We start from the raw sequence: 25,693 nt of genomic DNA on the forward strand, positions 1-25,693 counted from the left end.
TAGGAGCTTTACAGAATAAAAAAAAATATGTAAGTGAGTGCGAAAAGTGTGAGGAAACACGTATAAGTATCAGAGTGAGGGTGATGCATAGTGGGAATACAGAAGTCGGTATAAGGGACTTTTTACTGCCTGTGAGCATGGCGAGATGTAGAGTTAAGTTGTACCTTTTTCCTAATTCCTACACTGCAAACCATTATAGTTGTAATAATACATTAACCTTATTTTTATGAAAAAAATGCTTTAAATTTGCCGAGTTCACAGAGTTATTTAAAAATATATTTAAGTTTAAATGGACTTAACAGATCTTTGAGACATTTCCAAAATAAAGGCAGAAATGTTCAGGAATTTCTCGAATTTGTATGACAAATAAAGATGTGACTGGATCCATGAACAACTTCTACTTCTAGTATCTACTCATATTATTTTTGTCAGATTTGTAATAACCTGCTGCACAGTGTCCCTGTGGTTGAACACTCATTCTGTCATGGTATAAGACGGGTTTTAACTTTAGTGGCAGATAAACATTTTGACTCCAAAATCAGTTAACAAGTAGAGACTTGCAGTAAACACTCTCTGCTTCTCTGCAGTTCCACCCTTTATTATATAAAACATGTGCTAGAGGTTAAAAGCAAAGAAAGATTTTAGCAGCAGGGGGCGCTCTCTCTCTCTCTCTCTCTCTGTATGTGTTCAAACACTTCCTTATCTAGACATAAGTGAAAGTAAAACTCAGCAGCTCCATTTTGTGTGACGAAAAACAAAATAAAATCATTTCCAGACAGAAGAACACGGTACGTATTTAAATCATCTAAAGCTGGATTTATGGACTTTATAATCATCTAAAGCTGGATTGGTGTAGAACAGCCCTTTAACAACCAGAAAGTTCTAATAACAAAGTTGCTTTCTGACCTGATACGCTGGTGTTTTTATATAAATGAAGCATATGCTAATACAGGGTTACATTTAACACACTGTTGTTAGAGTGAAGTAAACGCATGTCCTGCTGGAACCCGGAGGAAGAGACATGAACTCCGACATGAGTGTGTCCGGAGAACAGGACGAGAGGTTTGTTACTTTTATGTTGACCAGCAATAAATGAACATCTGTATGAAGTCGGCCTCCAACCTGATCTGAAAAAAGTCTTTTGGGTACCAGTTGTGCAAAATTACCATTTGTAGCCTACTCATTTAATTCTCGGGTATTAAAAGTTCTATTTTTAAGTAATTGCTCATCAAAGTTATTCTGTTAATATTATTGTGCCAGGTAGCTATTTTGAAAAGAGCATTTTAATTTCCTAGACGATGAAACCGACATGTATCCAGTTACAGTCACCTACTCTTATATCTCAAAAACTGGATCATCAAAAATCTTTATTTTGTTTACAAAAGCAGTGCAGAAATGAAATGATGTGGTTTTGTTAATATTCTGATTGTGTAGTAGGGCCGACTTCACACAGGTTAAATACACACTATTTCATGGGAACTTATGGTATTAAAAGGGAAAACACACACACACACACACATATATATAAGATGTACATTTTGCCTATTACTATTAAAGATTACCTAATTTTAATAATATTTGTATTTTAGAATGATGAAGAGAAAGAGATCAGACTCACCAGAACCCAGCCTTGTGTCTATGAAGACTGACCACTCAAGGGAATGTCCGGTGGGCTTCAGTGGTGTAAAATGTTCTACTGAGCAGAGGTCAGTACAGTGCTGTGTGTTCTCTCATTTTATGTAAAATCTACTTTAGTAGGATTTGTGCCTTACTCTGGTGACTTGATTAGTGGTGGTATTTAAAGTAGCAAGAATACATTATTCATATTTTATATAGAACTAAACTGTTTATTTACAGTTTAACCTTGGATTGTGAGCATAATTGGTTCTCGTATATCAAAGTAAATTTTCCTCATAAGAAATAATGGAAACTCAGATGATTCATTGCACGAACCAAACATATTCATATAAAAATAATTAGTAAAAAATATATATTCAAAATAAAACTAATTAACCTGCACTCGTGGCTGTAGTGATTGAGACCAGAGAGTAGAGAAGGAAGCAGCTTGTGCGTATGGGCATGTTAGAGGGTTGGGGGGTGGTTACTGTTTCGGATGACTTTTACACACACAAAGCTAGTTTGCCAGGTATGTAAAGATTTTTTTACACCACCTACATGTTCAAAATATCTTCGTCCACATGAAAACGCAAAACGCCCTGTTAAGTGCTGTCAGGAGCATCCCTAATCAACAGGGGGCCAATCAGAAGCCTAGACCAAACTTTACTGGTTGCGCTATGTAGAAGTCTGACTGGGTCTCGTCTAAAACCACCAGTTACTCTGTGTGGTCTGAGCTTCAGAGTTTTGTATGTAGCAGCAATGAGCTTCACAGTACACTTAGGCACCTTTGTTTCATTAACATAACATGTGAGTAACTGTGTGTGTATGTACACGCATGTAAAAAGTCCAGTAGGCAACCTTAACACAATCACTAGTTTACTGTACATACGTCCACTATTACACAAAATAAACAAAGCTGACGTCGAATCAAGGAGTCTAGCGCACTAGTCTAGCGTCTAGACAATGACATCATCGGCACAAAGTGACGTTACAACAAGCTTCACTTTGGATGGAGTTTCCCAAAAGCTCTGTTTTCAACAACCAAAACTGCGTTTGCGTGTGGACAAAAGGCCAAAACTGCAGAGAAAAATCTGTTTTTTGAAACACCCGGCCTCACTCACACAAGAGCACACGCGCACGCACACACACACCAATTTGCAGAGAGACTCTCACTCACACAATCGCACGTGCACACACACAAAATAAAATATGCTATATGCACAAACACACGTGGTCACAGTGTTATGGTAAACGGTACACGTGCGCACAGATGTTGACTATACAAGTGACACAAGCACACTGAGACAGACCATGGGAGACGATTACCCACAATTCTTCTCGTTTTTATTTAAATATTTGTTACCGAGTCAAAATGTATTTAAATGTTTCGCTCGTCTTGCGAAATGCTCAGAATACAAGGTTCCACTGTATCTTATTTATGTATTGAATAAATGGTACATATTTCCCCAACATGAGTGTGTCCAGAGAATATAACATTCTATATATCTGACATGATCTGTTCATATAATTGAGATATTAAGATGTTACTGAAAGAACAGTTCATTTAAAACCCCTTCCAAAAATTAACTGTACATTTTGAGCATACAGCAGGTTGCTGTGAGGTTATCTCATGTGGGCTTGAGATAATATCTCAAAATTGGGACGAGAAAAAAATCTTTATTTTGCATACACAAATGAAACGATGTGGTTTTGTTACATTTCTAATGGTGCAGTGGTGCCGACTTCACACAGGTTAAATACACACCATTTCATGGGAACACATTTGTATTTATAAACTGTACTGTATCTCTAAATTTACTAGCTGGCTAACATTGCATTTTGTTTCAGGCTGATTAATAATGTAGCAGTGAATATAGCTCTGATTTAAGCCAAGGAAACGTTGAGTTCAAAAGTTAGCATCGCCTTAGACAACACAGGCCAGTCAAATACACGTAGTTTACATTAAAATGGCATTTATGTCAATTCGCAAATAATATATCTCATGGTGTTAATAGTATAACGAATAAAGTGTTTTTCTTTATAATTGTGGTATAAATAAGTAACCTGTATGTCGTCTCGTATTAGCCTCTATAACTGCCTTCAGTTTCAATCACATTCCCATTTTTCCTATTAAGATGTACTTTTCCCTAATTATTATTAGAGATTTCCTCATTCTAATAATATCTATATTTTATTATGATGAGAAGCAGAAGATCAGACTCACCAGAACCCAGCCTTGTGTCTATGAAGACTGACCACTCAAGGGAATGTCCGGTGGGCTTCAGGGGTGTAAAATGTTCTACTGAGCAGAGGTCAGTACAGTGCTGTGTATTCTGTTTTATGTGTATAAATAATAAACTTTATTTAAAAATCTTTAGCGTTACTGAACTCCCGATTAAACACATGGGTTTGTAAGCCTGTAATTGCCTCACTATGGCTATTCAGTTAATGACAGTATTTATAATGAAAGAAGACATTACTTATGGAGTATATTTAATACGCAGACAATTTATATCTTATTCACAGATTTTGTACTTTTTAAACCAATTAACAAATTGTATCTCTTTGTGTAACACAGCTGTAACGCACATAGCTGTTGTTGACTTGAGTTGTTTCATGACGTGAAAGGATATTTTTAAAATCTTTGTGTCTGTAAATATGTGTTCTGTAGCTTTAAATCCAGTCTATATTACATGATGTGTTTTGTTTGTTAACAGATCAGAAGTAAAAAAATTAAAGAAAAATCAGGTGGAGTCCATATTAAAGGTGTGTATCCTATACTGTACTGTGTTACTTGTGTGTGAGTAGCTTTTAGATTTTTATAAATTTAAATTAATAGTAATTTACAGTTGTATCTACTGTATCCTCTCCTGCATTATACCAGTGTAATGTTTCTATTTGTTCCTGCACTTTTCTAACCAGGAGGTAGAAGACAAAGTCATCACTCTGATAAAGAATGAGCTCAAGAGGTTTAAGGAGCTCCTGAGTCCAGATGACCCAGCATGCACTGGGAGAGAGGTGGAGGATAAGGAGGATCTTCATGTTAAAGAGGGAGTGCTGAAGATCACACTGCACGTCCTGAAGAGCATGAAGCACACTGATCTCGCTAACACACTGCAGAACAGTAAGAGCTTTAAACCCATCACTTAACACTGCACTGTCTCTGTGCTTGCAAAATGGATACAGTTGGATACAATGGAGTAAATACAAACTGCAGTCATTTATGGAGGGAAAAAGCTGTCCAAACCTGCCTGGCCCTATGGGAAAAACTGGTTGCATAGGATGTTAGGTGCTGCTAATCATCAACCCTTTATTAATTCAGCAGCAGGTGTGCAGATCTCTTTAAAAGCAGGAGTTTTTGGTCTGAAGCATTTAGGTATGTGTTAACAGGTAGAGGGAAAAAACATAAGGAATGGAACTGGAACTCATAGGAACTCAACCAAAGTTCTGTCGGTGCCCCATGCCCGCATTCTTTACCACTGTAATGTAAGATCTTTGGCTTGTGGTGCACCACAGACACACAGACATGAGGTGAGGTCTCATGGGAAGAGGATAGTTTTATTGCAAAAATAAGGGATTTTTGGGAAGGATGAAGGAAAGAAGGGGAGCAAAGAAGTGAGGACATGCACGTGCAGGTCCGGAGGTTATGCCCAGCTGGTATGTGGCCACTTGGCTGGCGAGTGATGGCGGCAGCCAGAGTGGGACCGTGTGAACAGCGGCTCCTGCAGGCTCCTCAATGTAAAGAGGGTGATACGGCCGTCCCTTCAAACACTTGCTAAAGGGAAGTCTGCATTCCAAGTGAGCCATTGTGTGAGGGAGGGGTGAAAAAGATTTAGATGCACGGCCATCACTAATGCACCCAGGAGAGCAGGTTACATGTTAAAGTTGAATATAAAAATGGAAAAAACTATTGAAAAAATGTAAATACAAGAGATGGAACTTTTTAAATACAATTGTATACTAATGTCAGTGACTAGCAGCTACACATGACTTGTAGCAATCTCTTTTTCTTTTGCTACAATGGCAAATGTGTATTGAAAAAAAAAATTCCATATGTTGGTCCGTGCTCACTGCATTACCCCATTTAGAGCCAGAGACAATTAGTTTCATCAATCACTGACATGATTGATTTTAAGGGCATAATAGGCCGTCTATGCAAAATAGTAATAATAACTGACCATAGAGCTCATTCCTTAGTTTATTTCATGAAATTTAATTGTGGATTAAAATGTTTCATTTCTTTGTTTATTAGAGCTGGACCCGATTTCAGAAATTCAGCAAACACTCAAATCTAACCTGGGAGATAAAAGTAAAAGAATTAATGAGGGAATCTCACAGCATGGACGTGTAACACTTCTAAATGAGATCTACACAGAGCTCTACATCATAGAGGGTCGGAGTGGGGATGTTTGTGATGAACATGAGGTGAGACAGATCGACACAGCCTCCAGGAGGCCAGAAACACAGGAGAAACCCATCAAATGTAATGATCTTTTTAAAGACAAGTCCATCAAACGTGTGCTAACTCAAGGAGTTGCCGGAATTGGAAAAACAGTCTCTGTACAGAAGTTCATTCTGGACTGGGCGGAAGGAAGAGTAAATCAGGACATCAACTTTATTTTTCCACTTCCCTTTAGAGAGCTAAATCTGGTGAAGGAGAAACGTCTCAGTCTGATGGATCTTCTTCAACATTTTTTCTTTCAAATGAAGAAAATAGGATTATTAAATTGGGAGGCCTACAAAGTCCTCTTTATCTTTGATGGTCTGGATGAGTGCCGTCTTCCTCTAAATTTCCAGGACAATGAGAGAGTGTGTGATGTTACCAAGTCAGCTTCAATAGATGTGCTGCTGACAAACCTCATCAAGGGGAACCTGCTTCCCTCTGCTTTCGTCTGGATCACCTCCCGTCCTGGAGCAGCCCATCAGATCCCACTTGAATTTGTAGACCAGCTAACAGAGATACGAGGGTTCAGTGAGCCTCAGAAAGAGGAGTACTTCAAAAAGAAGATCAATGATGAGAGCTTGGCCAATAAAATCATCTCACACATGAAGTCTTCAAGAAGCCTCTACATCATGTGCCACATCCCAGTATTTTGCTGGATCTCAGCCACTGTTTTAGAGAGAATGTTGGGTGGATCAGAAAGTGGAGAGATCCCCAAGACTCTGACTCAAATGTTCACACACTTCCTGATCTTTCAAATTAATCACAGAAACCAAAAGTACCATCAGAAAAGTGACCCTGATGCTCAGCGGAGCAAAGATTATATCATGGCTCTGGGAAAACTGGCTTTTCAACAGCTGGAAAAAGGAAACCTGATCTTCTATGAGGAAGACCTGAGAGAGTGTGGCATTGATGTCAGAGAAGTGACAGTGTACTCAGGAATGTGTACGCAGATCTTCAGAGAGGAGTCTGGGCTTCACCTGGGGAAGGTGTTCAGCTTTGTACATCTGAGTGTTCAGGAGTTTCTGGCTGCTTTATACGCATTTCTCTCCTTCATCAGCAGAAATGTAACAGAACAACAAACCTCTGATCTTTTCAGCAAATCCAACATGTCTGAGTTCCTGAAGTGTGCAGTGGACAAGGCCTTACAGAGTGAGAATGGACACCTGGACCTGTTCCTCCGCTTCCTCCTGGGTCTTTCACTGGAGTCCAATCAGACTATTTTACGAGGCTTAATGCCAGTGACAGGAAGCAGCTCTCACAGCAAACAGGAAACTGTCAATGAATACATAAAGGAGAAGATCAGGGAGAATCCCTCTCTAGAGCAATCCATCAATCTGTTCCACTGTTTAAATGAACTGAACGATCAGTCTCTGGTGCAGGAAGTACAAACTTTTGTGAACAGCAAGGGTAACAGTCGTCTCAGTGGAACCAGACTCTCTCCTGCTCAGTGGTCAGCTCTGGTGTTTGTGTTACTGAACTCAGAACAGGAGCTGAATGAATTTCATTTGAAGAAATATGAGCCATCAGAGGAAGGCCTGCTGAGGCTGTTGCCAGTGGTTAAGGCATCCAAAAAAGCTCTGTGAGTGTTTTATGTAAAAATGTTTATGCCTGTTTGGCTTGTACTTTAACACAACATTGTATCTTGTTTAAACTGTGATGCAATTGTTGTGTGCTATTGAGAATCTGAATAGAGCAACTGGGAATAATTTTTTTTAGCTGTGGATGACAGAGCATACAGGTTTCTGCCATGCCACTCAGAAATCCTTGCTTTAACTGTGTGCAATAAGGTTAAGTGTGCATTTGTATAACTGGAAATGTGATTTAGTTAATACGAAGTTTGATGAGGTTACCAGCAGTTGGGTACAAAATAATTTGTATATAGACCAAATCCCTCTCCATGGTTTCAATGAAACAATACAATCTTAGGCTACCTCACAAGTTGGCTTATACTAGTGCTAGCTAGCTAACTAGCATTGATGACAATGATAACACAGCCTCAGCCTGGCACGGTGTCCAATAATGCGCGTGCACACACACACACAGCAGGCAAAGAGCAGACAGTCTCTATCTGAAAGTTGAGTCATGACAACTGGATTTCTTTTTGTTGAATTAAAATGTTTTAATACTCACCCAAGCAACTTCTTTAGTTCAAGAGATGTTGGTTGTTTTCTCCAGAATTTTTTGTCTAATGACCTGAATAGGCTTATTGATGAACTGAAACACAAATTAGGAGTCATCGGGACACTAAGCCACATAACAAGAAATATACCTTCATGTAGGTCAAGAAAAGGGACACAGGCACCTGAGAACAGCTTTCCTAGGTGGGCCTTGAAATGGAAGAAAACCAAACATCAAAATAAAAGAAAAGCATTATAGTGTATGCAGTCCAAGGCAGCAGAGAATATTCAGAGCTCTATATTGGAGAAAGCAAAAAGCCTTTACATAGGAGGATGACTTGGCACATGAGGAAGAATACCTCAGGACACCCAGAATCAGTGGTGTACCTGAATTCTAAATTTAAATGTAGGTTTGAAAAGACAGGTGAAAGAATCCATCTCTACAAAAGTGGAAAACCCTTCCCTCAACAAAGGTGAAGGCCGCAGGCATTACCTACTGTATCTCCCACTTTCCATGGTGCCGCCTATTCCCATTTTACACATCCACCCTTGTGGATCTCTTACATTTAATTAAAAGCTTGCTGTCCACTTGCATATTGGCGCGCTGCTACACTGTGGGAATTCAGCCTCGTTCTATAAATGTGTCTATACGTCATGCACATATACAGCTCTTTACCCTTTCCATCTGTCAAGAGTAAGAGAAGTTTGTCTTACCTTAGAGGTTCAAACCAAAGTGCAGGCATGAATCCGTAAGAAGTTTTGATCACTTCCTGCTAATTTAAATTTTTTTAAAAGATGAGGAAAAAGTCATACATTCATGATAGACATGCAAAATCGCAGATACTTTTCCTATTTATTTTAAAGAGTTGGCATGAACGTTATGATATTTAATATTTAATTCATAGGGTAAGTATTTCCTACATGTTAATGTGATTGACACTGTATCTAATTTTTCATCCCATCGAATTTTGCAGTTCACCACACACTTTGTCTCTGGTGTGGTAAATTTAAGCCCTGATGACTGTCTCTCTCTTGCACTGAACCGGCAATACGGCAGTATCAATGAAGTGATGTCACTAACTATGTCACTTACTGTATAATACATGTGACCATTACACCTAAACAACATCCTCTCATTCTCACTTTCTCTACTGTGAACCAATAAGGCTATACAGGTCATGTGAGAAACAGCCATGGAGAATATATTTGTGATCCCTAACTAATCTTATTGTTGAGACTTGGCTTAGAAGTGAAATGTTGACAAAATGTAGTCAATTTGACTCAACTTCCAAACTACTTTTCCTGGGTGACTGAAAATTTACACCGTAACCTGATATTTTGTGCACAAAATACATAAGCTTGGAATTGTACTGAGATCCACCCAGAGCCAGTTCCACTGTTATACAACCTTTTTTATTTTACTGGGGTCCATGTGTGATTGTGTCCAGTGTGTGTAATTCTTAGTCAGTTTGGAAATCAGGCCACATTTAGCACTGATAAAAGCAAATATTTTAATTAGTTTATTCCTAATTTAGTTATTAATAGTATTTGTATAAATATTATATAATGTTTATTTATATTATTAAAAGTATAAACTGATATAATTTTATTTTCTCCATTATTAATGACCTGCAGTATTAAAATAACCTTCAGGAAATCTAATAAAACATTGAGATTTCATACATACGTTAAAGATTAGCTGTATTATGGGTGTTTGTATATTTGAGGTTGTATTCTAATACTTTGTCACTTCTCCTTCAGCCTACGTCAGTGTAACCTGACAGATGAAGGCTGTAGAGTTCTTGCCTCCATGATCAGCTTAAGCTCCTCAAATGTGAGAGAACTAAACGTGAGTTACAACAGCCTGAAGGATTCAGGAGTGAAGCTGCTCTCTGATGGACTGCGGAATCCTGAGTGTCAACTGGAGATGCTCTTGTGAGATTAATACACATACACAGATGTTGACGCATGTTTGTATCACGAAATTAATAACAAACACACAAACATCTACTCTTTGACAGATCTTATCTTAAGTATGTGTGGCAAGAAGAAGAGTGCATTGTCTGCATGTACTGACAAAAAGTAAATATGCAAATGTAAATTTTGTCTAGGGAGGTCACACAAAGCATTTGATTTGAGGATACATTCCCAAGTACGTACTATAGCTCAGTGTATATCTAGTTTTAGCTGATGAGATGGCATTCATGAAGAGTTGTCGACTAAACATAATCATCTTCTGAAAAAGAGTACTGAGCCTTGTGGGACACCAGTGAAGCATCTGTGTGGAGCATTGCTCTATGTGACCTGGTTACTTTAGCGATCACTTTAGGTAAGAAGTAAACCCACATGGAGCTGTGCCATAAATTTCAAGACTCATAAGGATAGACAGGAGTGTGTTGAGATTGACCATGTCAAAGCCTGCTGAAAGGATGCTAAGCTGAAGCCTCTTATTAATGATCATTAGGGCAGTTTCTGTGCTACTTTAAAGCCAGGCTGGTTAGGATTTCGGGGGTTACTATAGAAAGGTCAAGCAATGTGTGTGTTCATGTACTTTAATCTGCTGTAATTTTAATTGTGGTGAAGTTTGATGGTACACCTGAGTGTGCGAAATATGAGAGTTTTTTTTTCTTTCTGCAGGCTGTGTGGCTGTGATGTTACAGCTGAAGGTTGTGCTGCCCTAGCTTCAGCTCTAAAGGCAAACCCCTCATCTAAACTGAATGAATTATATCTCTTTGGTAATAAGACAGAAGAACCAGGAGTGAAGCTGCTGAAAGATCTACAGAAAGATCCAGAATGTAGCTTGAAGAAATTACAGTGAGTTACTGACTTCTTCCTGCATTTTTACGCGTGCACACACACACACACACAGATATAATATTTACCAAACTTCGCTAAGGTGCTGAGGCTTTTTGTGCAAATCACTGACCGTGGCGGTTCTAGAGGGGGGCATTGGTGGCATGCCCCCACGAAATATGATTGCCCCCCTGGTCCCCGCCCCAAATATCATTTGGCAAATGTACTGTCAACTGACAATACAAACGTTCTTTGCATCAGAGTGCCTTCAATCCCTTGTATGTTCAGAGCGGCGCCAATCACTGCTTCATCTGCGAAGGGAAATCACAGTTCTGCGATTTTCAAAACGGAAAAAAGAGATGCACATCCAGGGCCGGTTCTAGACCAGACCAAAAGGGGCATCATGTGTACACATCATGTTCGAGCACTGTTTTTTCCCCTGTGCTTATAGTAACAGTATTGTCTTTGCTGAATTGTGTTGTTAGCTGCGTCCAAAGCCTGGAGAAGTGGCTTGCACTTTGTCAGGCCTCTACCTTCAGACCTGTCCAACTTAGGCAGACTCTGGCATTTTAAGGCCCGTGGGCCAAATGACTGGCTTGCGAAAGTCAGAATCTTGGAATAAAGAAGATAAAACCTACTTTCAAAATTTTGTATAAATGACAGATGTCCTTCACATCTCCAACTAAAACATGCATTTGTTAAAGCTCTACAGAGGCTAGATTTCTCTCAAATCAAATCAAATCTCTCAAATCTCTGAAACATGTTTACTTTATTTTTTTCTGCACTGTTGGACAAAAATGTTGTGAGTTATGTTACATTATTATTGCCATACAAAGATATTGTGGTATCTTAATAGAAAGTAAAGAAAGTTAAAAAACAGAAAGCATTGTGGTGTTAATGTGACTGAAAAAGAGTTACACTTACCATTGTTTTGCATAATTTCACTGAATAAATTCAGTTTTTTTGTAAAACAACCTCACTCTCTCATTATCTAACCATAACACATACTCTTACCAGCTCCTGTAAACAATGCCATTTATTCATTTCAATGTAGAAATAAAATTAATAACCAGAGTAGATTTTAAACTTTTGGCCCAACCCTCTACATTATTTTCCGCTTCTCGTTTGGCCCCTGGGGGAAAATAATTGCCCACCCCTGAACTTGGGTCTCACTTGAAACTAAGCTCCAGCTGGTATAGATCTTAGTGTCACTGAGGCACAAAACCCCCTGACCACAATAGGGTGGCAATCCCTCAGGGGGGAACTGAAAAATTTAAATTAAATAAATAAAACAAAATAAAATATCTTTAATCCAAAATATCCTAAATTATCTTAGCTGGATGGTCTAATTCTCAAAAACGTTTCACCTAAAGTAAGACTTATCACACTATAACTACAGTAGAATATTTACAGAACTGTTTTTTTTTTTTATAGTAAATGAACAGCTCTCTTCTCTCCAATCCACTCCTAAACAACAGTCTCCTATTTCCCTTCGGAAAAACTTTCACTAATTCATCCATGAACTACAGTGTGGGCGGGGCTTCACCTAGGGGTCTGTCCGATAACGGTCATTTATCTTCAGTCTGTCGAGTTCAGCGCACGTGGACTCTGTGCTTGTTGTAACTGAAAAAACGCTGCAGCTTCTTCTTCAGTCTTTCCGCTCCGTGACCTCTGAACTCTGACACGACACTACGTTAGGCTACGTCATGACTCATTTGCATACGGACGGTGATTGGATGTTTATGTGCGCGCGCGCACTCCACCCTGTGAATGAAGGCTAATACCGTATTGTGTAGTGTCCCCCTTTTTTCGGCGGGTTTTTTCTGCTACCGCAGATCAGTTGATCAACTTGTAATATAATCATTTTGTCAGTATATTAACATGTGCTTTCTTAACAATTACAAAATTTTGATTTGAGGGGGCCAGACATGTATTTGAGGGGGCTCTTGCCAAGAACCCCCCCCCCAAACCATGACACATCACTCTTTATGATGTGTATACTGTACAGTCACTATTTTTTTTAAATATCACCCTGATAGCGTGTTTGTCTGATTACTTTCGCGTGACTGATCAAATCTGACCGGCAGACCGCTGAATAGAGATGATTTAGCAGCAGTGCTCAGCAGTGGGATGTATGATGAAGCAGAATAATAGTCATGTGACCATTTAAAATAAATACAAATATAATTTATAACTATGTTTTGAACTATTGTTAGACAACAAACATAAATTAAACTTAGTTTAGTGCCTCAGTGTGATCCATGGGACTGTTTACCAGGGATTAAAAAAAAAAAAAAAAAACTCAGTGAGGAGTGATTCAAGATTCAAAAAACTTTATTAATCCCAGAGGAAAATTGCTTGGACTTGGTTGCAGTTGCCCACAGTTGTTATCCAGTCGAAAGGAAAGAGTAATAAATAAGGAAAAAATAATAAGATGCATAAAATAAAATGTAAATGTTATGTTTAAAAATAAAAAGAGTCCTAAAACAGTACGGACCATATTGCACACTAAACATTTTGAATACCTTATTGCACATTAAATATGAACCAAGAACACTGGTTAATATTGCACAATCAATACAGTAATCTAATATATGTTGGACTAGTGATCAGAAGTTCATAGATTTAAACCCCAGTACCACTAAGCTGCAACTGTGGGGCCGTCAGCTCCCCCCTGCTCAGATGTGTAATGAGATAAAATGTATAATAAGATAAAAGTTAGTTGCTCTGAATAAGTGTGTCTTCCAAATGCCATAAATGTAAATGTACTGTACATGTTAAAAATAGAAAGCTTCTAGCGATGTAAAATTTCACAGATATGGCAAAATTAAACGCTCGGTCTGGCTGTCCTCCTTCCAAAGTATTCAACAGACTTTTGAATTTTTTTTTTTTTTTGTGTAGCTGTTATTATATTAGTCGTTTCTTCTTTTAATTGTTCTTTGTTATTGCTATCAACTCACCATGTTGTGAAACTCTTAAAAACTAAAGAAAAGCCCAAAAGAAATGAAGAGGGAGCTTTTGCTTCATCAATGTTACACTCACATCCACACTTTTCCCACATTATCAAATGTCATTTTGTAATAAGTAATAACTTTCACAAACAACCTAATACCATTGTTGTTTTTTTGGATTGGACATTTTGGATTTCATCCTGTTACAGCTGATTTAGTTTGTAAGGATGCTGATGACTGACTGTGATTAACGTTTGTCCTGTTTTCTGTCTTACAGCATTGAGATATATGAACCCCCCCAGGAATGACACATGATGGCAGTCTCATCATAAACCCTTTCATTCCAGAGAAAAATAAGTTTTGAAGAACTGATTTTTTCAGTTCTCTGGTACTGATTTTGGAGAACACACAGCACATAATGTTATTTTAATGATTACAGAAATACTGTCTCATGTTTTGTATCTATTTAAGCTTCCTATTCTGATGTAATTATTTTTAAGGCAGTGATGCTCCTCAATATGGCATCACTCTGTTTATTACAATGTGACTATCACTCATTGTGTTCACACTGACTTTGCTTCACAGTGTTTGTCACATCTATGGTATTGTTTTTGACAGTAATATATGTTTTTGATAGTTAGTGTGGTTATTTAAGCACTTGAGTTCCTGAGGGTTTTTTTTGTCACGTATCTGTTTTTTTGTTTATTTAAAAAAAATTTTTTTATTGCTTTGTTCTGTTTCAAATCCTTATCGTGTTCCTGTAGTTAGTGATGTGAGGTGACCCCTGGTTGAAGCACTTTTCAGGTATTTGTGTTGTAAATGTGTCAAGTGAACCCTTGACACACCCTTGAACCCTTGGGACACCTCTCAGTCAATAAACAAAAAAAGACCAAGTGTCACTATTTGTCATGGATTAACAGTACTGTACAGTGCCATGTTAGAATGCAGATCTCCTGAAATATGTGTTTGAATGCTACATTGTTACTTTTGGACACAAATGATTTCTATAATAATTTAGTTTGTATAATAAATTTTTAAATAAAAATAAAATTAATTTTAAATAAAAATTTTATAATAATTTAATTTGTCCTACTCTGTTGAAAAAAAATGTATAGCTAATAGCAACTGATTATTTTGACTTGGTGTAAGATAATGAATCTGTTTGTTAATCAGGGCTGAAGGAAGTGAAAAAGTGTACAGAACAAGGTAATTCGTTCCGGAAGCGGGCTCGTATTCCAAAACACTAGTAAACCAAATAGAATTTTCCCATAAGAAATAATGGAAACTCAAATTATTTGTTCTACAGCCCAAAAAATACATAAAAATAATTAATACAAAATATAAAGTAAAAATGAAACCCATTCATCTGCACTTTACCTTTTAAAAAAAGTAAATTAGATAAATCTCGACAGAGAGAGAGAGAGTGTGTGTGTGTGTTGTGAGTGAAGGAGCACATTGTCAAATTACGCGCGCGCGCACACTCACACACACACATACATACACACACACACACACACACACACACACTCTTGCCTTTACAAGGCTAGATGTTACTGCTGCTGTCCGCTGAGCTGCATCTTTATATACAAATAAACAAGCACACTACTCATGTAATTGCCCTCGCATTTGTGCTGGTTAAAGTACACAAATACTGTATTTAAATAAAAAAAACATAGATACTTTATTACTCAAAATATTACTCAAATAAATTTTCATATTAAAAGTCCTCTATTTACATTTCCACTTGGGTAAAATCCAAAAGTGTTTATGTGTAAACTTGCGTATCTAAAGTACTGATCTTATAATAGCTCAAAGTAGCCTTAGTTACGATAACCAAGTTATAGTAAAAGTCTCACTGGTTTCAGAGGGTAGGCAACTCCTGCAATTGCATGTAATAGTTAGTAGGTGGCAGAATTACTGCTCCAAATGCTACACACCATTATGTAACACAACACCATCCAGAAATGTAGTACAGATACTTGTTGTAGGATGTAGTGGAGTAAAAGTAAAATGAATAAATAAATAAATAAATAAATAAATAAAATGTCCAGTAAAAAAGCTGCTCAAACATCTACTCAAAAGTACAAATATATGAAAACTGTACTTAAGTACAGTAACAAAGTAAAAGTACTTATTAACCTTACACCACAGTCCATCACGTACAACACTCTATGTACTCTATTAGTCCTCTCTGAAAATGTACGTACTGTAAAACAATAAAGGTAATTAATGAACAGTGGAAACCTCATCATTACTATTGGGATAACTTTGGGAAATTTGTATGAAATTAACAGTTTTTATCAAATAATATAAAATAAAGCAGTTCCAGAGGCTGTGTAATCCGTGGTCACCTCCGATCACCAGGGAGTTGGTCAAAACCAAGTCAGTACACTTGTCAAGAGCACTTACTATTCAGCTTTGTAGGGGTTTGAAGGAAAAGTACTGTAGGTAAGTATATTTAAAAGGACTGTGCCAAAACCATTTTTTTTTTGTATCAGTCCAGCCCTGAATTGTACTAAATTGGCGCTATCAAAATTAACTTAAACACTGGCCACTTCATTAGGTACGCTTTGCTTGTACTGGGATGGACCCCTTTTGCCTTCTGAACTGCCTCGCATCTTCATTACATCTGTGCTGAAACACTTTAGGTAATTGATATAAAGAAAAATCAGTCGCTGCGGATTTGTCGGCTGTGCATCCAAGATGCAAATCTCCCATTCAACTACATCCCAAAGCTCTGTAGGACTGAGATCAGGTGACTGTGGAGGCCGTGTGAGTACAGTGACCTCACTGTCATGTTTAAGAAACTGTCACGTGAGATGATTTTAGCTGGGTGACATGCTGCGTTATCCAGTGCTCATAAAGGGATGATTGTGTGTGAAAATCCCAGTAGATCAGCAGTTTTAGAAATACTCAGACCAGCCTGTCTGGCACCAACAACCAGGCCACGCTCAGAGTCACCGAATCACCTTTCTATCCCATTCTGTTGCTTGCATTGAATTTTAAAGGATCATCTTGACCAGGTCTATATTCCCAGTACACTAAGTTGCTGACATCTAATTGGCTGATTAAATATTAACTTTAACATGCACAGGTGTACCTAAAGAAGTGGCCAGTAAGTGTCTTTCTCTTGCAGCTTAATAAAGAAAAAAAAACGCTCATTTTCATCTATAAAGGCTGAGAAGAAAGTAATCTGTATATGCTCTTGTAAAAATGAAGAAATAGAAAATGTTTTTCTTTTCATTTTCAAATTTCACTTAAAAAAATGCCCCTTATCTAGAACAACGTACAGAAATGCTTTACAGACTCAACACCACTTTGCTGGACGCATCGCTTTCCACATCTGGAACAGCGATATAGTTCACTGTCTGTATGGATGCGCCGGTGTCGTTGGAGACTACTGTGCTGTGTAAAACTCCTCCCACACTTTGGGCACTGATGCGTTTTCTCTCCTGTGTGAATACGCTGGTGTCAAACAGTGATATAGTTCCTTCTGTAGTTCTTTAGTACCTGAGAGTGTTTGCTAAAGGCTGGAGCTGCTTGCTGGTATTATTTTTATCTCTCCTGATTTTATCAGTCTCGTGTAATCCTCAGAGTGGCACCTGGTGAGGTGTTTGTGGAGGTAAATCTGAGATGTGAAGGAAAGTGAACACCAGAAGCAGGAGGAGACTCGTACCTGGGCATCGTCTGTATCTGGAGAAGAAAACAGAAGGTTTTACAAACTCACTTTCTCTTTAAACACAAACAGCCAACATAAAGTACCAGTCAAATGTTTGGACACACCTTATAATGCGATATTTTTTGTTTAGTGATTTAGTTTCAACATTCTTTGAACAATGCTGGATTTTTTTCAAAACTATAAAATTACATACATGGCATTCGGTAATTAACAGTCAGTTTTTACTTTAAGACATTAAGGTCACCGTGAAGGTTCTGGACCAGTCCTTACAAGAACAGTATTGTGTTGAGTGCGTTTGTAAAACCCATCAAGCTCCATGATGAAACTGTCTCTCATGAAGACCTTCCCAGGAAAGCAAGACCAAAACTGAGCTCTGCTGCAGAGGAGAAGTTCATTTAGAGTCACCAGCCTCAGAAATCACCAATTAACAACCAGCACCTCAGATTAGAGCCGTTATGAAGCTTTACAGAGCAGAAGGAGCAGATAAACATCTCAATATCAACTGTTCAGAGGAGATTATTGTGTGTTTGGGATAATAAACGCCTTCAGTATTGTTTTACAGTGTAGAAAGAAATAAACATCAGAATCGACCATGGAGTTAGAAGAGGTGTACAAACTTTCCACTGAACAAACAGGTGCTCAAAGATGTGATGGATCTCCTGGCCAAAGGTAATGCTAATGCTAGTGCCTATTTAGCAATAAGCAGATGCCCTACGGTCCCCGTTCACACTTGGCATTAACACGCTGGGTGGGTAGGGGGATGATAAAGGGGCAGTGTTGAGTACAGGTGCGGATCGGATCCAATCACACAAACCACATTAACAGATGGGAAGCATAAGTCCACATAACGTTTGTAGGTTGAACGTAAATGTGTCTTGATGGTTCCCAACAACAACCAAAAAAACTAAATAACTGGCTCCATCACTGCCCAAGCCAAATAATGTGTTTGGAAATCACGTTCAACAGTTGAGCTCACTACAGGGAGGCTAATGAATGAGATTAAACTACGGTTCGAAAGGTCCCAGGTTCAAACCCCATGACCACCAAATTACCACTGGTGGGCCCTTGAGCGAGGCCCTTAACCCTCACCTGCTCAGATGTATAATGAGATAAAAATTTTGTAAATACAACCTAATAAAATTATTATCAGGTCAAATCTAGACCTCATACTTCATGCTGTCTTACAGAGGTAATATCCATCTTCCTCTTTTATACATTTCTCATACAAGACAACAAATGTTTTGTTTTTTAATGTATCAAGGATTGAAAATGCTTATCTTACTCTTCAAGGAAGTGTTAAAAATAAATTTACACTTATTTAAAGGTCTACTACTGTGCATTCTAAAATATGCTAGATATTCAAAAGAATGATGTATCTTTGTACTATATTTTGCATAAAGACACAGCTGAGTCATTTTCTAAATTAGAAATTCATTAAAAATGTTTTATTTTGAATTAAGGGTGCTCCGATCAATCGGACGCTGCTTGGAATCGGCCAGGAATCCAATCAATGACACAAATTACACCTGGTGAGGTGTTTGTGGAGGTAAATCTGAGATGTGAAGGAAAGTGAACAGCAACAGCTGTTCACAGCCACATCAACAGCCACATCAACAGCCACATCAACATTCCATTGCCAGTCTGGGAATATCACAAGTCTCTTTAAAACATGTCAAAGTTTTTTTCTAAAGCAGAACAAATAATTTGAGTAGGAAAAGTTTTCCACAAAAGCAGCAGCTAAATCTTGTAAGTCGACACTCACTCACACACCTGTAGCAGAAGCTCAAAAAGCTCAGCCTTACCCTACAGAGAGAAAAACGCCTAAAACCAGTATCACAAATATATTAATAATAAAAATAATAATCGCTGCTTACTAATGCGTAGCCATGATCAGCTCGCCAAATACACTGACTGACGCACGTGTTTATGCAAAAATGCTTTGGTGAAGAGTTTCGGTTTGTTATTCATTAATACAGCTTTGTTTCATGTGCTGCACCTCATAACAAGTGTGTATAGCAGGCCAGTCATGCTCCAGTGTGTGTGTGTGTGTGTGTGTGTGTGTCTGATCTGTGATTAGAGTATCGGTTGATTCTGTGGGGATCAGTGATCGACCCCTAAAACCCTGATCAGAGCACAAACTACCTGCTATTTACTGTATAGTACATGTTTATATTATAAACCTGACATCATGTCTATAGTGTATCAGTACATTACTCAGACATGCAGAAACAAACACTGATGTATTCTGACTAAAGGTGTTTGGGTGAAAAAAAAAAAGAAAAGAAAGAAAAACAAGTATTTAGTCATTACAGCACTGCTGTATTTGTTGGTTTTTCTATCAGTAAACACTAATGATGTTGAAGTGCTCAGTGCTTCCTGTGAGGCAGCAGGAGAAGGTGTGTGTGTGTGTGTGTGTGTGTTTATCTTATCATAAATCATAATAATCTATAATAAATCTAAATCTTCATTTCAGAATCAGCTGTACACTAATACACTCCACACACACACACACACACACACACACGGTGTTTTAAATGTAAGAGTGAATAAACAGTCATCACATCCACTGACCAGGTCAAATATTTAAATAGTATCTGTTTTATAAAACTTCAAAGCGGTGTAAAGTTTACAGTCACTGAACTCGCTGTAAGTCCGTTAAAATGAAACAATGTTTCCGGTTTAGCTCGCGACAGCAGCGGCCGCGTCCCGAATCTTCCCTCTCTCACTATCTAGTGAACTACATAGTGTGAACTCGTCACTGTATCACTCACTAATCACCTGCACTTCGGAGTGACTAGTGAGACATTCGGGATTCAGCCTCTAACTGTGAACTTTAACTTCACTCAGGCATCAAAAGCAGAGCAAGGACACATCCTCTCACACACACACACACACACACACACACCCTCACACACACACACACACACACACACACAGAGGATAAAGCCTGTTAGTGTGAAACACAGCCAGGGACGAACACGCAGCTCAGGCGTTCACTCAAAAATATAAAAAAGTAGACTAGTCTCATTCTCCTTAAAGGAGGAACAATACCGCCCCCTTCTGGAATAAAGTGTCGGTGCTGATTTTATTATTATTTTTATGTTATACATATAATACAGAACATGTGAGCGCCAAAGACACTCCTTCTGAGGTTTATACCACATGGGAGTGAGCAGTCTCTCTGTGCTAAACATTCCGAGTTTATACCTTCAGCTGTTTTAAAGAGATGATTTTATATGAACCCCAACTCGGCCATTTCAGTGTTATACTGAATAATTGTCTCACTTCAAACAATAATCATTTAAAATACAAAGTATTCATATTTCTTCATGAGTGTTGATACTAAAATGCTGTAAGCCTCTAGAAGCAAATGACCTGTAAAAAAAATGTTTGTTAAATTAAAGCCCCCCCAAAGACTAACAACAGTGTTTTGTTTAAATGCTCCAAATTAGACTCACACATTATGTTACGTGGCCAAAGAACATAGACAATTATAGTCTATTTAGTTAAAATATATTTTTGTATTCTGTCCATAATTAATATATATTTATAATAATTAATAATAAAGGTAATAATTATAGTTAGCACATAAAATTCCAGGGCGACCTCAGTGCTTTGTGTGAGAAATTATTTTTGGTAAAAGCTTAAAAAGCAAAAAACAAATAACTCTGTAGTGTCTGTAACCATGTCAAATTCATGTTGCAATATCTTAACAATTTAGCATTTTAGAAATAATACACTTTTTCAGGTTTATGGCTTTTCATGTGAAATCTAAATTGGTCAAGTTTTAACTGAATGACAATTAAGATAATACAAAGATCAGAATAATTTTTTTAAAAAGGTTACGGACACTACAATATACTACGAACATTGAAGGGCATGAAATTGTATTTAGTAAATGTGTAAAAACTTTTTACCTGATAATCTAAATGTGTATAAATATTTACTGAAAATGTGGTGTGGACCAGGAGATATGAAGCGCTAAGTATTACAACGATGTATGGTGTTATACGATACTATCTGAAAATTCACTTTTACACCTTTAGACACTTTTTAGCACCGATACTATGTTTTGGCAAAAATGATTGGCACAAAGCAAATTAAATTCCCCCTATAAATCTTGTCTCTTTTAAATTGGGCATTTGGTGCCCACAGACACACCATAGTGTTCCTCCAAGGACATTCCCTTAATGTTCTTTTCTGAATACTAATATAACTCAGCTTCTTTCAGTACTACACTCCAGTGAACACACACTGAACAGACTGTTTGTATACAATACATAATTAGTTTGACATAACAAAACCTGTACGATCTTGTGATCAGATTTGTTGCAAAAAGGATTGAAAAAAAATCAAAGAATAAAAATAAACAAATTGAAACAATTAGTAAATTAGTTTAAACTAAAATGAGTATGAAAAACCAAACTAATGTTAACAGTTTCGTTACCCTGCAAACATTCTACAGAGAAAGATAAAAAGCTCAGACATCTTATCCGTTCCCTTCACACACAGGTGGGGTTCTTTGGCTAACTATAGCAGCTATTGTTAGCTAAATTATCTTACCTCAGACCAGCCTGAAAGTTTAAGTGTAACCTTAACACGGTAACATAATAAATGTTATATAGTATATAGTATATAATATTATATATTAATAATATTTCAGTCATATGTGACTTAGGTGAGTGCCAATCAAACTTCAACACAGCAGCTGGGTTACACAAAAACTACCCAACTCTCTGTAAATAACCCAGAAAAATGACCCAACAGAGGAAACCCAGCGCTTGGGTAAAAAAACAACACAGCGTTTTTTACTGTGTATGAAACACTCAAAATATAGTGCAGCATAACAGCTTTACACAACATTTCAAGTAATGAACCTGTTGCGGGCTGACGCATGCGCAATTTAAAGCAAAAAAACCCACGGTTTGGGGGTATATTTTACTGCATTTTTCTATGTGATGGTTCTTACTGTTAACGAACGGGTAGCATAGATAGAATTTACCCATTACTTAAGGATTCGTTGGCTGGCTGCAATAATCAGATAAATTTTATATGGTTTCCACAGATTATATTTACCACTCTACATTACAGTTTACATTAACTGCAACAGAAACATTTTCAGTCAAATACTATAAATTACATAAAGTTCGGGGGTTAAAGTTGCATCGTTTTTTCATTTAAGTGATTCCAGTAATACACACCTGACTGCTTATGTATGCTGCTGTTAACATGTGGCTGTATGTAACATACTGTAAAATGTGAATGTTAACCTATGGGTAATTTCAGCTTTACATAGAAGTATTTAAAAATATTATTAAGTACAGTTTAATGTATTATACAATAAAAATATTGACCCTTTACAGCCTACTAATACTGTACCACTATCTCACCTACGCGGTTTTGCGCGGAGGCCGTAAGTACGGTTCATCATGATTCACCGTGAGTTTTGGCGCTGTGATTAGGTTTCCATCTTTCTGTGTGTCGGTCCTCGTTTAGTCAAACTGCATAGGTGAGATAGAGGTATAACCGCAGGAATAACAGAGGGGGGCGGGTTATTAAGGGCGGAGCTTGTAGGACGATTTTTACACACACACACACACACGATAATGGATTGGAAATCACTGCTGTCTGGCTAACGGATTACATAAATAACTCTACTCTCTCGTCTACAGTTGGAACCAGACTGATTCTAGACCAGTTAACATCTGCCATGTCATGTAGAAAAGATTGATGATCAAAATTTTTAAAAACCCGTTTACAACAGAATCGAGTCGTTTCTTGAAGGAGCAGCCATTTTTAGTATTATTATTTAGTCATATACCAGTTTAGATCACTAAGGAGCACAAATTCAGTTTTGATCAAGGGGGCCAACAGACTGGACAATGTCGTCAGGGTACAGGCCGGGGCTGATGGAGGGCGATAGCAGCCAGCCACTGACAAAGTGAAATTATTAGTGAATTCAATGTTTAGAACAAGCAAATCAAATTGCTTGGGAACTGACTTAAATAAGGCAATTGAGCATTTAAGATGTTCCTTGGCATAAATTGCCACACCACCACCTTTGGAGGACCTGTCCTGTCTAAACATATTGTAGCCAGGTAAATTTAAATCAGGATAGAAGATAGACCTTTTTAAACAAGTTTCAGTAATTACCAGGAATTCAGGATTTGAGCTCTCAACCCAAATTTTTAAGTTTGCTATCTTTGGTAAAAGGCTTCTCGAATTCACTTTCTGGCAAAAGTCATTAAAGGACAGGTCGTTTAAGGCTGGGTCGGGACCAGGATTAACATGCACATTACCTGAAATGTCCGGCCTAGAGCTTTTAAAAGACCACATTGTCGACTCTTACCCCTTGGTCTTTGCACGCAAGATGATAACTCAACAGACAAACACAAAATTCTCATAAGATAACAGGAGTACAACCACTGAGGGACAAAGTGCCGAAAAGAGAACATACCTTGTGTAAATATAAACAAGTCAATATGTCTCCTTATTGAAGGACTAAAATGAACAGGAGTAGTGATGGAATAACATGTAAATATCTCACTAGGTATATTGTGATCATAAAAGTGATAAATTATATTTAATATAATGCTTAAGGAACATAAAAATAATAAAGATGGTAAAAAAAAGCATTATTCTTGCCATTAAGTAAAAATAAATAGATGCAAATGATAACCACGGTCAACATCAGAATTGTAGCTGAGTTGCTGCCCTTAATAAAAACTAATATGGTGTAATGAGAAAAATGTCCAACTTGTGACCAGGGAGCCAGAGAATTAGCAGCCGGAGAGCCAGAGAGCTAGCACCCTGTTCTTAGATCTCCGGGACAATATAGTAATAATCCATAGGATGCACTTAAGAGACATTTTGTTACCTGGTTTCCTATAGATAGTTCAGCACACCCCAGGTATCAAAGCAGCACAGAATTTTTTTTTACCAATCCTTTACTGTAACACCTAGTCAGTGTTATTAATTTATTATGTGTCCGTGTTGCAGAACAAAAGCCTTAAACTAGACGGCAGGATGCAGGATGATACAGCAGGGGGCACTGTAAATGTTAATAAGAATGTAAACCTACAACAGAAGAAGGAGAGAGAGAGAGAGAGAGAGAGAGAGAGAGAGAAGAGATGTGTGTGTGTGTGAGGGTTCACCACTAGAGGGCACTGTTTTTGGTTTGTAGTTTTTGTTGGTAGACTCAGTTTCCCAGAAGGCACCTCGATGCAGGTGATGCAGGTGCTCACCTGAACGAGGTAGCTAATACGTTACATTATAAATAGCTGGTTGTTCTGGGAAACTGGGTTGAGCATTAATGTGAGTTCTGTTACGTGGGCCTTTTGTCTGGTTATGGTCTGTTTTAGTTTGTTTAATGATGGTTGGCCTTTTGGTTTCTGGAGCTTTAAGTTTATATTTGTTGTAATTTACTATGTCTCTTTGTCTCTGTGTCTCCTAGCAGGATTAGCCTCTAGGAGAATTAGCCTTTTGTGTTTACCCTAATGTGAGTAACATCCTTTGCATGTGTAGTTCTTAGTCTGTATAAATACTAACCAGTGCACTACTAACCTGCTTAGATCTTAGTTAGTCTATTCTTTGAGTCTGTCTAGGTACTAACCTGTTTAGCCACTAAACTTTATAGTTCTTAGCCTGTTGTGTACCTAGTCTGTTTGCCCCTTGGGTCTCCGGCTACTAGCCTGTTTAGCAATTAGTCTGTTTAGCTACTAGCTAGCTTAGCAGCCAATGTGCATAACAGCTAGTAGGCCTAGCCAAGCCTGTCTTGTGTGTTTAGCCCCTTGCATGTATAGTCCCTTGTGTTTAGTCCTCTAGTCTAGTCTCGTCTGGTTTGTATCCCTTGTCTGTATTGTATTAGATTGTGTAATCCCTAGTCTGTGTATGTTTGTGTTTTATGAGTTCTATTTATAGCACGCTCCAATGTAAAGGCAACTTCCTTTATTCATGTTTGGTTTATAATTAAAAATACTTTTGTTACACACTGAGGGAAATCTACGTTGTCGACAGTAGAGCACGTGAATCCATACTTTATGAATTCTTCCTGATATTTTCAACGTTTCCTACTTTGGTCTGACGCGGTCTT

General features: G+C 37.8%; 1 protein-coding gene across 3 annotated transcripts; it reads left to right on the forward strand.

Annotated features, from left to right (window-relative positions):
- Nucleotides 1–689: 689 nt before the first annotated feature.
- On the forward strand, nt 690–14,857 carry LOC128514778 (NLR family CARD domain-containing protein 3-like). Of its 3 annotated transcripts, none has more exons than XM_053488631.1 (10): nt 690–788; nt 979–1,062; nt 1,590–1,706; nt 3,825–3,929; nt 4,335–4,383; nt 4,540–4,741; nt 5,870–7,640; nt 9,940–10,113; nt 10,816–10,992; nt 14,200–14,857. In XM_053488631.1, exons 2-10 carry the CDS (start codon nt 1,022–1,024, stop codon nt 14,228–14,230), a joined length of 2,667 nt encoding a protein of 888 aa, XP_053344606.1. In that variant the 5' UTR covers nt 690–788; nt 979–1,021; the 3' UTR covers nt 14,231–14,857. The 3 variants fall into 3 exon arrangements, with proteins under 3 accessions (XP_053344606.1, XP_053344607.1, XP_053344608.1); XM_053488632.1 differs by having other exon boundaries at nt 3,828–3,929; XM_053488633.1 differs by lacking the exon at nt 3,825–3,929.
- The last annotated feature ends 10,836 nt before the right edge of the window (nt 14,858–25,693 follow it).

Source organism: Clarias gariepinus, chromosome 27, assembly GCF_024256425.1.
Source record: "Clarias gariepinus isolate MV-2021 ecotype Netherlands chromosome 27, CGAR_prim_01v2, whole genome shotgun sequence".
NCBI classification, from domain to species: Eukaryota; Metazoa; Chordata; class Actinopteri; order Siluriformes; family Clariidae; genus Clarias; species Clarias gariepinus.